Below are 14,146 nucleotides of genomic sequence, written 5' to 3' on the forward strand. Positions count from 1 at the left end.
TATGAAAGTGACATGGAAGACTGTGCTAGGATGAAAACTGCCTCTAGTTCAGGGATTCCAGGCTGACATCCACATTGATCTTCAAACCAGTCATTCTGTGTACATGTATCTGCTAGAAGTAAATATTTAAAAATAACTGAAGTAGGTATTTACAAAAATTACAGTTGTACTTGCTAGAGACAGGAATAGAACTGCTTCTCTTGCACTAGAAATACAGTCAGAAGGTAACATTTTAAAGGTTCTATGTGTTCAAGAATATGTATGGATTGTTTACATTCAGTCTGTGAACCAAGGTGACTGTCAAATGAAACACGCTTTCTGATCCAAGGTCCAGCACAGTTTTTCATTACAGTTCACCATTACATCACCATTCTAGTGATACAGATTCCCTTATGCTAGTGGAAGACTGAATGTACTGGACATTTCCAAAATCTTCATCCATTAGTTTACTCCTGTGTTTCATGTCAAAGATATTACGAAGACAGGCTGAGGGAGCTGGGCTTGTTCAGCCTGGAGAAAAGAAGGCTGCGGGGTGACCTCATTGCAGCCTTTCAGTACCTAAAGGGTGACTACAAACAGGAAGGGAATCAACTCTGTGAAAGGGTAGATAACAGCAGGACACCAGGAAATAGTTTTAAGTTGAGGGAGGGAAGATTTAAGTTGGATGTCAGGGGGAAATTCTTTTCTATGAGAGTGGTGAGGTGCTGGAACAGCTGCCCAGAGAGGCTGTGGATGCCCCATCCCTGGAGGTGTTCAAGGCCAGGTTGGATGGGGCCCTGGACAGCCTGGTCTGGTATTAAACACGGAGGTTGGTGGCCCTGCATGTGGCAGGGGAGGTTGGAGATTCATGATCCCTGAGGTCCCTTCCAACCCTGGCCTGTAATTCCGTGCGATATTGAAGACATGCAAGAATTCAAGGTGGAAACCATAGGATGAACTCCTAGTTAGTGCAGTGAATGGAGTTGTTATCATTGTGACAAGTGTGTCATTGTAACAATGAACTCTAAATTTACTTATTGAATGAATTAATTACTTGCTGATTGATAATTCATTTTGTCATCACTAATTTTTGTAACTTATTTATTCATCTTTTAGCCTATTTATTGCCCTGAAGTTACCAGAGATTTTTACCTTACTCAGTCTCTCCTTACATTAAACTAATTCCAGGTATTCATGTTGTCATGTATGTTTCCATGTTATAACACTTCTTTGAGATGAATAGATAAAAACTGCTTGAAGTATATACAGGTGCGTATCTTGCATGTAGTATCAACTAGTAATGTCTTCTTTCTGTTTCTTTATGGATCTTTCCATTCCATTGACTTTACTGAGTCAACCACTGAACTGATATGTTCTGGGTGCTTTATCTATTTATTTATGTTTTCACGTGCATCACTCTTCATTTCTCAATGGTAAATGTTAACATGTTACCACAATGACATTTTGAGAAGAGATGAGCCCCATCCAAAGACAAATAATTCGTCTTAAAGTAGGGCTTTAATTCAAGTGAACTAAGTTGCCCAGAATCATTATGGATTTTACCTTCACAAAATCTAATTTTCCTTAGCATTTTGCAGACACAGCCAATATTCTGCCTGAGTGACTGGCAATGAGTTTGTCATTGTGGCCAATTGTGTATATATATATATATTTCTTGAATGTGCCATCCTTGACTGTGACATTTTTGTTTGTCTGTTACTATTATTTTTTTTTTCTATAAATTTAAGATCCATATTTTGTCTCCGTAATTTCCTGTGTTAGTATTCCAATTATTTTTAGGTAATTTATTGATATCACAGGTTCCTCCAATCCATGTCAGACCACAGTGCACTGTGGGGAAAGCTCTTTAAGGACTTACCCACGTCTTTGACTGTATTTTAATCATATGTACAGTCTCCGATTTTTATTGGGGAGCCTTTTTATTTTACAGAACAACTGAAAAAAGGAAAAATCATAATTTAACTAGGAAGCATCTGAGAATATATTTCTTTATACAGACTGTATTGGAGAATAAAATTCTGTACATTCTGTTCTGAGGAATGATGAACATACGTGACGAAAGCATGCAAACACTATCTCAAAAACACTTCAAGGGATACACAGTCACTTACGGTATATCCCATTTTCTTACACTTTTTCAAATCCCTTATGATGTCATGAAGGTTCTTTTAATATATATATATAAATAATAATATTATAATTATATATTAATATAATATTATAATTATATATTATAATTATAATATAATTATAATTTAATATATATATATATAATGCAATCTGTTGAGCCAACAAAAAGAGAGTAAAAGCATATGATGCATTTCATTTTGTAGTAGCCTTTATACAGATCTACACAGTGTGGAATAATGATGATTTCCAAGGTTCTGAGATATCAAGCTTACTGAGTTATTAAATTGAACCATCTTCATGGTGTTTTTGAAGTGATGCAATCAAACAAAATTTCATCACCCACTTGACATAAGAGTTTTTGTTGAAGATTTAAACTATGGTTTTGACCCATTGCTCATATTTGGTAATAGAAAAAAAAAAGTATAATGTTGCTTTTTCTTCATGAAAAAATAAAAGGAAACACAAGGCAAAATTAATTGGCCTATCTCAACTGTGTTGCAGAAGGCATCTGCGCATCTTTGCATCAAAATAGACAAGCCATACAAATTGAGGATTCCAAGGTTAAATGAGTTTATTGAGTTAGTGGTTACAATGGTATGTCAGATACCTGTAATCCAAGCTACACCTACATATTTGCCTCTAAATTCTCACATTGTCAATTTCCGTGTCTCTAAACATTCCACCATCAGGTCTTCTATTACTAATATAATAATAATAATCATCATAATAATCATAATATAAAAGGCAATGTCAATCACCATATTGTGCTTCATACTCCACCATAAGGAATTCAATTGGCAAAAGTAAACCTCTGTTCATATTAATGGGAAAAATTGAAACGTGAGCAATCATAACACTACTAGAATATAAAGAACAAAATATTGTTTAAAAGAAGCAATTTTAAGATGAATTTGTTTGTATCTGTTTTAAAAATTCACATACTATAATGAAAATGACTTAAAAGTTATATCATTTAATTATTGGGCCACACATTTAAGCATATTGGCTAGTACATTTTTGCACTGGAACAGAAGCAATACAAGCTTTATGGTCTACCATTACAATTCCTTTTTTTTTTTTTTTTTTTTTTTTCATTTAATATACCTGCCAACCTAATGTTTCTTGCATGCATAAAAATTTCTGGGTTTAATCTTGAATTTGTTATTTAACCCAAGCAAATACTCCTGTGAAGCAAATTCTTTGGCCAATTTAATGCAATAGTTTAGTTTAAAAAGTAAGCTTGGACCAAGTCCACTGAACATTGGAAGAGAACGCCCTTAAATTTTGGCATTGCAGAAAGTAGTTACTTCAATAGAGCCTCAGGTTGCATGCAAATTGACACTGTTTCCCCCCCACCCCAAGCCAGACGCATACAAGTCGGCAGGTATGCATACAAAAAGAATATAAAACCCTGCTGGTAAAGCTTAGTGCTTTAGAATGAATCCATAGCTTTAAATTCACTTAAGGCCTGTACAGGGGAAATATGTTTCTTCTGAGACCCTCTTCTCACTCTTGTCTGATATTCTTCTGGTTTTTCTCTCTTTACTAGAGGTTTCTTCTCAGGTGCCTTCATCTTCCAAGATACAACTGGGGAGTTCACTGCAGCTGTACCATAGACCTTCTGATACTTAGTAGAAGCTACGTAAGATGCCTTCACTGTAAGGACCACAGCGTTCATCAGATTTTTAGCTGCCTGGATGAGTGAAGTGGCACTGTCCAGCTATGAAGAGAAAACAAAATGAAATACAGCAGGGTTACTCTGCGTCTGGATCGCTGGATCACTCCTTTGTTAAAGTCTAGATGCTCTGAGATCCCACTAAAGATATAATGAGTCCTTTGAGGATTAATAAACAGGCTTGCAGTAACAAGCACCAGAAGCAATATGCACCATATTAGGGGAAGACTGTGGTACTTCACATGAACGTTTTTAGTAATTCAGAGGGAAACCTTGTGCTGGCTGATTTTCCTGATTTTTTTTATATGGGTCAAGATTCAGTTCCCTTTTTTTTCTCCCTCTCTCTCAAAACAAAAACAAAAACAAAAACAACCAAAAAACAAAACTTCTCACTTTACAAATTTACAATTTTATTTTTGTCAGAAACAACAAAATAGGTCAGCAGACATTTTCCCAAGTGATTTTTTTTTTTTCCCTAATTATTCCTATGAATCCCAGGATAACATCCATAGTGATATCTACAGGAGTAATGTGAAGCCAGTGCTGAGCTTGTTCGAGAATCCCAAGTGAAAAGAGAAAAAAAGATGCAAAAACTCCTAAAGAATTAAAAATTTGAAACATTTAACCACATATTTTTTGGTTTCATAACTGTAATATTTACCACTCATGTTCACAAGTAGTAGTACTTTGTGATAAGCAAACTAACTTTGTACATACACCCCATGTTCCTCTTATGCTCAAATCTGCCTCAGGTGTATGGATACTCTGGATGTAGGAGGCCTCAAGAAGTTGTTAAACTTTAAACCATTGGGACTTTCAAATCAAAAACTTCCATATACTGAGATCAAGTACCTGTCCCTGGCCAAATATTTCAAAAGAATTAAAGCGGAAAGTGGGGCTTCCAAAGCAGTATCTCAGTGTTCCAAAATACAAACTAGGTGCTTGCCAAATCCAGCTAGGCATCCTTAAATCATTAGGTGCTAAAATATATGGACTTAAGCAGCACAGCAAACAAGTCTACTGTTTAGGATGTTCAATTATCTCTGTCTCAAAATGCAAAAAAATTGGTATTTACTTTTTGTGATGAAGCTTTTCATTTCTATCATGGAAGTTGGCTTAAAGTTTTATAAGTTTCTCCTAGTATTTAGCAACTATTAAGGATCCTGTGCTATTCTAGCTCTTTAATTCCATCCCACAAAAAGTTCTTAGGTGTTTTTAACTGGAATGAAAAGACTGTCCTCCTTCCAAACTTTTCCCACTCTATCTTTTGGGACCATACAATTACTTAACATGAATTTAAAACAAGGTAATTGGGAAAAATACTCATAAGGCAATTAAAAAAACACCAATGTAATTCATCTCAAACACACTGGATCATTAACAGAAGAAGAGAGTTCAGAATATAAATGCAGGAGAATCCTCTTTCTGAAAAGTATCGGTGACTGATGTGAAATAAGAATAGACATTATAAGAAGCCTGCACCGGGAAGCACATTCACCTATAGACTTACCTATTATTTTGAATTCCTCAGCTGTGGCCTATATTCAATATAATTCATTAAATACATAAACAGTTGTATACAGAGAGGTGCAAAACAGAAAAGCATTTTGATGATTGTCACGTAGTTGGTGCCATTTCCTGAAATACATAGTTAATTACCTGTCCACAGTAAGTATTTTTCTTCAGAACTAATTTGCATTTTCTGTTAGTAAAAGAAACTAAGTTAAAAGATGGAAAATTATATTATATGGCAGAAACATGACTGTTCAATAGGCAGTAATTAAATACAATTCAGTATAGTGTTATTCTATAACCGCACTATTGCATGATTTATAAGGCAATCTATGTTTGTTGCCAAATAACAGATCATACTCTATTAAATTAGGATATTCTAATTTACTGCTGAGATCTACAGTTAAACATTATTCACTATTAAATGATTCTTTTTGAAACACCAGTGGATTGATTCTGGGTGTAAAGAGATGCCACCAAGTAGTATTTACTTTGTAATCAGTGTGGGTAAACTGGATCAAGTCTATAATGTACATTCCCATTAATTCCATTTGTTGAAGATTTCTAATAGCCTTACATTTTCCGTGATTTCTTTGTGAAAAAAAAGTTCTGGTAGCTGTTTTAAATGTTCCTTTGCATATGCTAAGGAATAGAACGATGGAAAAAAGCAAGCTGAAATGAGGAAGCACATAAATAAGATGCTGAAATCCATACATAGATTGCAATCTACATCTTTAAACACATTAATAATTTTATGGAGCTTATTGGTAAGGTTGTGCAGGAGCATATGCAATTCTGCAAGATCAGTTGAGGACTGTAATGATGTCTTTTACATATTCTTATGCTGTTTTAATTACCTTTAGTTCCAATCTTCTGTTATAACACATAAGAGCACCCTATTTTCACCATTATTAATCTAATTATAACATGCAGGTACTTATACCTTGTCCTTAATGTTTATTTGTATTGCATTGCTTTCAAGTTTTGGAAACAGAAAAGAGACATAAAAATCCCAAAAGTGTATTTTCATATGACTGTTCTCCAAAATTTTTTGGTAACCATCCCACATATTCAGTTTAGCTACCTAAGCACTTCTAGTGATTTTCGTATTGCCTCCAGCTCCATGTTTGTATTCTGGCTCAGTAAAGAAGAATTTAACTGAATGAACATCATCACTCCAATTAACATTCAGATCTTAATACACTGCTGTGTTACAGCAGTTTAAGCTGTGCATAAGCTGCACAGTACAAAAGGCAAACTTCACCACCTAGCAATGGTTAGGGATGAATATAATGAAAGCTAGTTCTCTACTGGCATCACAAAGTGATAGTGTTAGATCTGCTTACAAATCCACTTAGGAAAAAAAAAAAAAAAGAAGGAGAAAATTTATCCTCACATTTAGAATTGAAAACATACTGCAAAAAACAAGAGAAAAGAGACTGCCAGAGAGTAAGAAAGTAGTATAGTAGTAAGAAAGTTTTAAGTGAGCTAATTGAAGAATGTTATAGATCATTATTGGTAGTTTTTATGAACTTTAGGAAGCAGGAAAAGAATTGTACATAGTTTTTAGTCTGGAAATATTTCATCTGGGGAAACAAAATGACCTCTGAAATTATAGGCCAGCTCAGCTGAGAGCATTCTCATATAAAATAATGCAAATTCTACAACACATTCATTGATAGGTGGATGGTTGGACTGGATGATCTTAGAAGTCTTTTGCAACCTTGGTGATTCTATGATTCTATAAATAAAGGGGGAGTAAAAAGCAATTAACTATAACCAAATGGTTTTGTCCATAAAAATATTTTCAAAGTAACCTACACCATATTTTGACGTGATTAAACTTAGGTTTGTTTGAAAAAATGCTGTTGGTATAACTGTAGCCCTTTGAATAGAGAACAATTGGTACAACATGACAGTTTGATTAAAAACACAGTTGATTCAAAATTACACAGAGAATGATTCTTAAATTCTCTAATAACTAAATTTTCAGAAGTATGTATAGGCAGTGGTGTCATCGTTACACTACGACTTTTCAGTGGGCTCTTGGAGAAACCAGTTTTCAGCTTTATATTATTTCTGGGGGAAAAAAAAAAAAAAAAAGCTGAAAAAAAACATCCTGGAAAAAAAAAGTCATTTGTACATGATAAGATTTATAGTTAACAGCTGGAAATGTGATAAGTCATAAAGAGGACAATTATCTGATAAGCTGGTAAAAACCACAAATGTAGTTCTCAGTTTGACTGATTTTCTAACATGTAATACCTACTTATAGGATAAGAAACACTTTTCTAGACAGAAGCAAGCCAACATCTCATCAATCACTATAGATTCTTAGGTAAATAGCCCTTTCCAAGCAATGCTGTGGAAAAGGATTAATATGAACCTTGATTAAATAAAAAGAAGGAAACTGATGAAATAGATTAAATAATCATATTCAATGATCATCACATGTCCCCAAATGCTGAATACCTCAATGCAAGAAGAACACTGAGGAACTGGAGAGAACATTCCACTAATAAGAAAATGACTGAAAATGAATTGATACAAGTCAGCAAGTAGATGGTAACAGATAAGTGACAATATTTCAGGTTTAACAGATTCATATCATATCATAGAATCACAGAATGGCCTGGGTTGAAAAGGACCATAATGCTAATCCAGTTCCAACCTCCTGCTATGTGCAGGGTCACCAACCAGCAGACCAGGCTGCCCAGAGCCACATCCAGCCTGGCCTTGAATGCCTCCATGGATGGGGCATCCACAGCTTCCTTGGGCAACCTGTTCCAGTGCATCACCACCCTCTGTGTGAAAAAATTCCTCCTAATATCCAACCTAAACCTCCCCTGTCTCAGTTTAAAACCATTTCCCCTTGTCCTGTCATCATCCACCCTTGTAAACAGCCATTCCCCCTCCTGTTTATATGCTCCCTTCAGATTAGACAAAGACATAACAGAACCTAATGGCTGGAAGGTAAAGCATGCAATTTTAGATATTAATTAGCTGAAAAAAATTAGTAGTGATACTAATTAACCACAAAATCATGAAGGATAATGATTCTATCTGTAGAAATTGTGAAATCAATATTGGAAGTTTTTGCTTAATATGTCTACTTAAGTTTATCATAACTTTTGGAGATTTTTAAATTACATGATTTCAGGGAGCCCATCTGTCACTTAGGCAGCTTAATGATAACAATGGCCCACACTGACCTTGAAACATATGAGTGCAAAAAATAGTATTCATAATTATTGAGGAATAAAGTTTAGTCTGTTTAATTGGTATAAATTGCGAAGAGCAACTTCTATTTAATATGTTGCACGAGAGGAAGTTTATCTTGGACATTAGGAAGACTTTCTTCAAGAAGAGGGTGATTAAGTGTTGGAACGGGCTGCCTAGGGCTCCCCATCCCTTGAGATATTTAAGATGTGTGGATGTGGCACTGAGGGACATGATTTAGTCGTGGGACTCAGTAGGTCAGGATGATGGTTGTACTTGGTGATCTTTACAGTATTCTCTTACTTAGATCCATGATTCTATATTGGAAAAGAACGTGGGACTCTTTGAATATTCTTGGCTAGAACTTGATTTGTAAGCCATTAGTGGATAATTTATGCATTGTCAAGCCATTAAAGTTATCCGACTCCTGAATTCTGGATGCATTCCCTGCTTCTCCTTTTTGAAGCATGTTTGTTACTACAAACTAAAAGTCAATTAACTCCCCCTATTGCAAAAAAGTTTACATTAAGCAATTATGAATTGGGAGGGTGAATCAGAAGTAATATTTTCCCAGGTTAACCTCTTATGCAAAATAAGATTTTCCTCCCAACTGTGCCTAATAGTAAAAATAGCACTATATATTTAAGATAAACATATATATTAAAAAAGGTTATATTCATAATACTTGTGTCTTATGCTTCTGTAGCATTTTGCATGCATAAACATGATATTATTACTGACAGCCAATGCAAGAATTGCCTATTCACTATTCAGATGCACTCATCCCTATGGTGGGAGACATCTGCTATTTTTCAGCATTACTACGCAATGCCTGAAGCTGTATTTCCATCAGTGGCTTGAGACTATGCATCAGGATTTTCCTAGATGCTCAGCTATTGTGAGTCCATTTGAATTTCTCTAACAAGCAAAAAGTCATTATTTGGAAAACAAAGTGGTTGCAGTGGGGATAAAAAGGGATATGTGGGTACACAGAAAAATGAAATTATGCTCCCATTTTCCTACCTGTTCATTTTCGTTTTTGACTGTGATTAACTTACTCCTTTAGACATGATGAATATTTAATTGTGGTGTTCTGGACGTTTTAGTATCTCCAAACACAGACAATCTTCAGCCAATCTAGACCAGCCCCCCCCCTTCCCCCCCCCCCGGCTTGAATTTGACTATCCTCATGGTAAAATGTTTTTCACTATATCTAACTGGAATCTCCCACATTCAAACTTATTTCCATTGCCTCTTGTCCTGTCACCCATGCACCCATCAGAAGTCTGGCTCTTCTATATCTTTCTCTTACAGTACTGTGTTAGACAACAATATCTTGACTTTGTCTTCTCCTCTGTATTCATGTAAACATATATATAAAGTAGTTTAGATGATGCTGATGATCAGTTCCACTGCTATAAGATGTCTTTTATCCAAAGGAAAAAAAAATGATTAACTGTAAAACTGAGGAAAAAAATATCATTAGTTATTGACATATGTTTAATAGGCCATTCAAGTTGTTTGTAGTACAACTACCAATTTCTACCAATTATTGTACCAAGTACAATACCAATTTCTTCCGGAAATATTCATGTTATCTTAGGAAATCCTAATTTACTTTGCCTATGTTTTCTTTTGAGAGTCAGTGTTTTATATAGCATTTTGCTTGAACAGCAATTCAGAAGTAGTTATAACCTCAGTGATCCATACTCCGAACAGTTATCGTTCATTAGTTGTCTGTACTTACTTGATGTCAAAAACTGTGACTGAATCTTTTAATATTTATCAGGATCCAAGAACTGTTCATGGCAGTAGAATACTCAGTAGCAGTTTTTCAGATGTCTACAATTAATCATTTTTTCTAATAATGTAGGCATGAAAAGTAGGTCTGCTTATAAAAAATTCAGACAATGTGTTTAGAGACCTATGCAAAGTCTATTTCTATAAATGAATTCTTATCCTGTGCTCATCCTATGTAGCTTCATGTGTTGGACCAAAGCATTTCAGTTTCCATCTGTACTTGGTGGAGAAGACCAAAAGCCAGGGAATACCTGAGATCTTTAATGAGCTCATTTTCTGTAAGTACCTCTCCTCTTTGATTATACCTAAACATATTAAATTGCACTAGAATCCTAAAGACAATATAGTGAACCTACGCCTGGGTGCTCAGCATTTCTGAAAAACTGTATTTGAATTCTGACTCAAGTGTTCAAGAATTTAAACATAATGAACAGTTTTGAGATTATTTTCCTTAATATCTTTGAGATTATTTTCCTTTTCATCCCCAAAATTGTCAAATGTTGGAAATGATAATGCTGCAGCCTAAGAAACTAATGAGCTTGGAACCTTCCTCAGAAGCTATTTTATTTATGTAAATATTCTCACAAAACAGTTTAAATAAGTCTATCCAGCAAAAAATAGGTAGCTTCCTTTCTGCCACAGCTATGTTCATAAAAAGTTGACATCAGTTACCTTTGAATACACACTCTTCAAAGACCCCAACACTAAATCCCAACTCTACATTTCTCTGCATGGTTCTGTTCATCTGCCTACACCTTGTTACTAATCTGAATAGAAAAGCCTATTGTTCTCCATCAATGGTAAAGGAAGTCTGGAGCGAGCAACTCAGATACAGATGTTTACACTTGGATAGATTAATCTCTCTCCATTTAACAATGGACATAATAGTCAGAAACTCTTCATAATTCAGGTAAAATGTTTCTGAATAATAAAATACTCAATTTTCCTCACACTATTAACCCATTCTTAAGTTTTTACTTTTTTTTTTTTTTTTTAACTTGAGTAGCGTTCTGTTTGTTACTGCAAGATCTCTTTCCCACTTTATCATTTGCAAAATGTGTTTGTTTACAGTGATCTCTTTCTCCTCATCTTGAAAACGTCCCGAGTCTTGGAGGAGCATATGGTGTTTGAAACTCATCATGATTATACAGATCAAGGGTACATAAGTGTGCTTGCTTGGATATGCTCAGATGGGATGGATAAAAATTCAAAGGATTTTGATCAAACAGAATCATGTTTAATGACGTTGAGTTTGAACTGTCCCAGGAATAAATGTCTGGGGTGTTAGGGTAGCTCTGCTCTCCTCTGAATCTGTATACTCAGTTCAAATGCTTTGTTGACAATTCAGACATGCTACGGTCACTGCAATCGAAATCAACACAAAGAGTCCCCTACAATGCTTGTGCACTATCATCTTCACCTCTTTTGCTTAAACAAGATTAAATCAAAATTCCTGTTGAGTCAATGGTATTACACCTGCCTAAAAGTGAAATAAGAGAGGGCAGGGTGATGAGCATCTATATGCTAGCTGACACCGTTTGCAAACAGATGGTGCATTTCACAGCTCTCCCTCATTTCTTATACAGAAAAAGAAGAAGGTAAGAACCAACCCACAAAGGTTTAATTCAGCTTGTGAGAGAAATCAGCCTGGAAAATACAGAAAATTTGGGAATTATAATTAACCATCTTAATCATACTGAGAAAACGTTTGATCCCCATATATGATCTACATTGTTAAAGTATTATTCACATCTCTACCAGTATGACTGAGAAACAAGGCTGTAATTTCAATGCTGACCTGCTTAATACATAGGTATAAATTTACTAATTTCTGGTTTGGGTTGGAGTCACTAACGCAGCTTGTGGATGGCAATCTAAACCAACACAATTTTAAAGAATGCTTTATAAGCAAATAATGTAATATATTGAGGTTTTCAGAACGTATAAGATTTAACAAATTTAGATTGGCATATATTGAGATAAGTTGTTCAGATATTTGCTTTCAAAAGTTTTCAATAAGCAAAATTATCTGAAAACTGTCTTATTATAATTCATTTTAATTTATGTACATGTAAATAATATAAGACTAAAAGAAACATTGTGTCAGAATATACATTTAAGCCAATGTTGTAAAATACAAGAAGCTATGCACTTTAGATGTTTTAATTTTTATACTTAAAAAAAATAATTTCAGAGGACAATTAGCACAATAAATGTAAAATTAAGCTATTTATTCTCCCGGTGAGGTTACTCATGCAAATCCACAGCCTGGGGTTGCATGACTAAAATTTAGTATTAGATTTGGTATAGGAAGATTCCAGATTAATTATCAAAATAGTTTACGGTATTTTGCCTATCACTGCCTATGCAAACACCCCTTTATAGATAAATATGCCAACTTCTGATTTACTCATCTTAAAAGACAAATGCCGAGAGCAATTTTCTTTGGATTTAAAGTAATCCACTGACATCTCTGTTTCATAATATCCCCCACAGTATCTCTAATTCACCTTAATTACTGAATGATACCAATTCTGATCTCCCATTCCCAATCCTTATACCACTTTTAAAAAGAATTTCTCTATGCTACCAATATGCTTTCATATAATTGCAGTGAGATTAGGGGCACTGTTCAGTTAGTCTTCATGCTTTGCCAATTCTGCGCAAAACTCAAAGTCTCCTACATTAAACAAGAATAATTATATGAAGAAAAAAACCAATTTTGTAAACTCATCAGCAGAAGACGTGCTTTGGATATTGATTACATTTTCCCTCAAAGCATTTGCCTCTCAGTAGTGCAAACCTCAAACCCTCTTTAACAGTTGAAATTCCTACAAAGATTTCCCAATGAAACATTACAAATTGACTAACCTGCTTTTTCTTTTCTACTCAAAAGATCAAAGTTTGCCAGGGAAGCTAAATTTTCTAGACACGATTTTGGCTTTGCATAGGAAGATTTAGAGACTTCATTGCTTTTACTAAAAGGAATAAGCAGTAATAATAAAACTCTTTGCAAATGTTATTCAAAGCTAGAGGAGCTAGTTATTTATTGGTGGCTCTTATTTTTCCTCTCTAGCAGAAACAGTTATTAGTGAAATTCTGGCAGCTTGCTTAACAAGATATTCACCCTTCTAGAATTTCACTAGGATCTCCTGTGCATTCATGCAAAAAGCATCAGTGAGTCATCAGAGTGAATACCTATCCATCACTAGTGACCAATTCCCAATATATGTCAGTGACCAGAAGATGGAAGGCTCTGCATCCTATTCCCAATTCCTCAAAGCCACCTAGTCACCTGAAAATAGAAGTATTTCATCAATCAGAGTAAAGACCACCTCTGCTGCAAAAGGCTGTGATTGCACTCTCTGATTTATAGACTATGCATTACTGCCTTTTAGTGCCTTTCACTGTGATATGACATGGCCCCACACGGAGCTGATAAAGAGCATTAAATGAACATTAACAGTAAGATTTGTGTATCCCCAGGGGCCAAAATCTTCATACGACCCTTCTTCTGCCCTTTAGTATGAGTGGTCTGACATCTTGACAGCTTGAGTAGATACCCAAGAGGCAGAACAAGAAAGGAAGATCTTCATAGTCCATCTCGTCTTTTTTAAAATGCTGAGGGATATTAAAACAGTAAAACAGTAATTCTTGGGGCAAAGAAAAACAGGTAAAAAGACAAGACTTTAAAATAAAAATAGTAATGTATAGGCAGTGACACAAGAAAAACACCAAGAAATCCAGAGAGCAACAACCCTATCAATCTCAAGTTCACATCACATGAAAAAATGAAAAGCTTGGACTTAT

General features: G+C 34.9%; 1 protein-coding gene across 3 annotated transcripts in view; it reads right to left on the reverse strand.

Annotated features, from left to right (window-relative positions):
• Nucleotides 1–3,562: 3,562 nt before the first annotated feature.
• Nucleotides 3,563–14,146, reverse strand: part of CTNNA2 (catenin alpha 2) — a gene marked incomplete at both ends in the record, with an annotated part of 398,157 nt that continues 387,573 nt past the window's right edge. For all 3 annotated transcript variants that reach the window (XM_079534792.1, XM_079534791.1, XM_079534790.1), the window contains one exon: nt 3,563–3,850. In XM_079534792.1, the coding sequence (XP_079390918.1) occupies nt 3,563–3,850 (288 nt within the window). The remainder of the gene's footprint in view (nt 3,851–14,146) is intronic.

This window comes from Tetrao urogallus, assembly GCF_951394365.1.
Source record: "Tetrao urogallus genome assembly, chromosome: 4".
NCBI lineage: Eukaryota > Metazoa > Chordata > Aves > Galliformes > Phasianidae > Tetrao > Tetrao urogallus.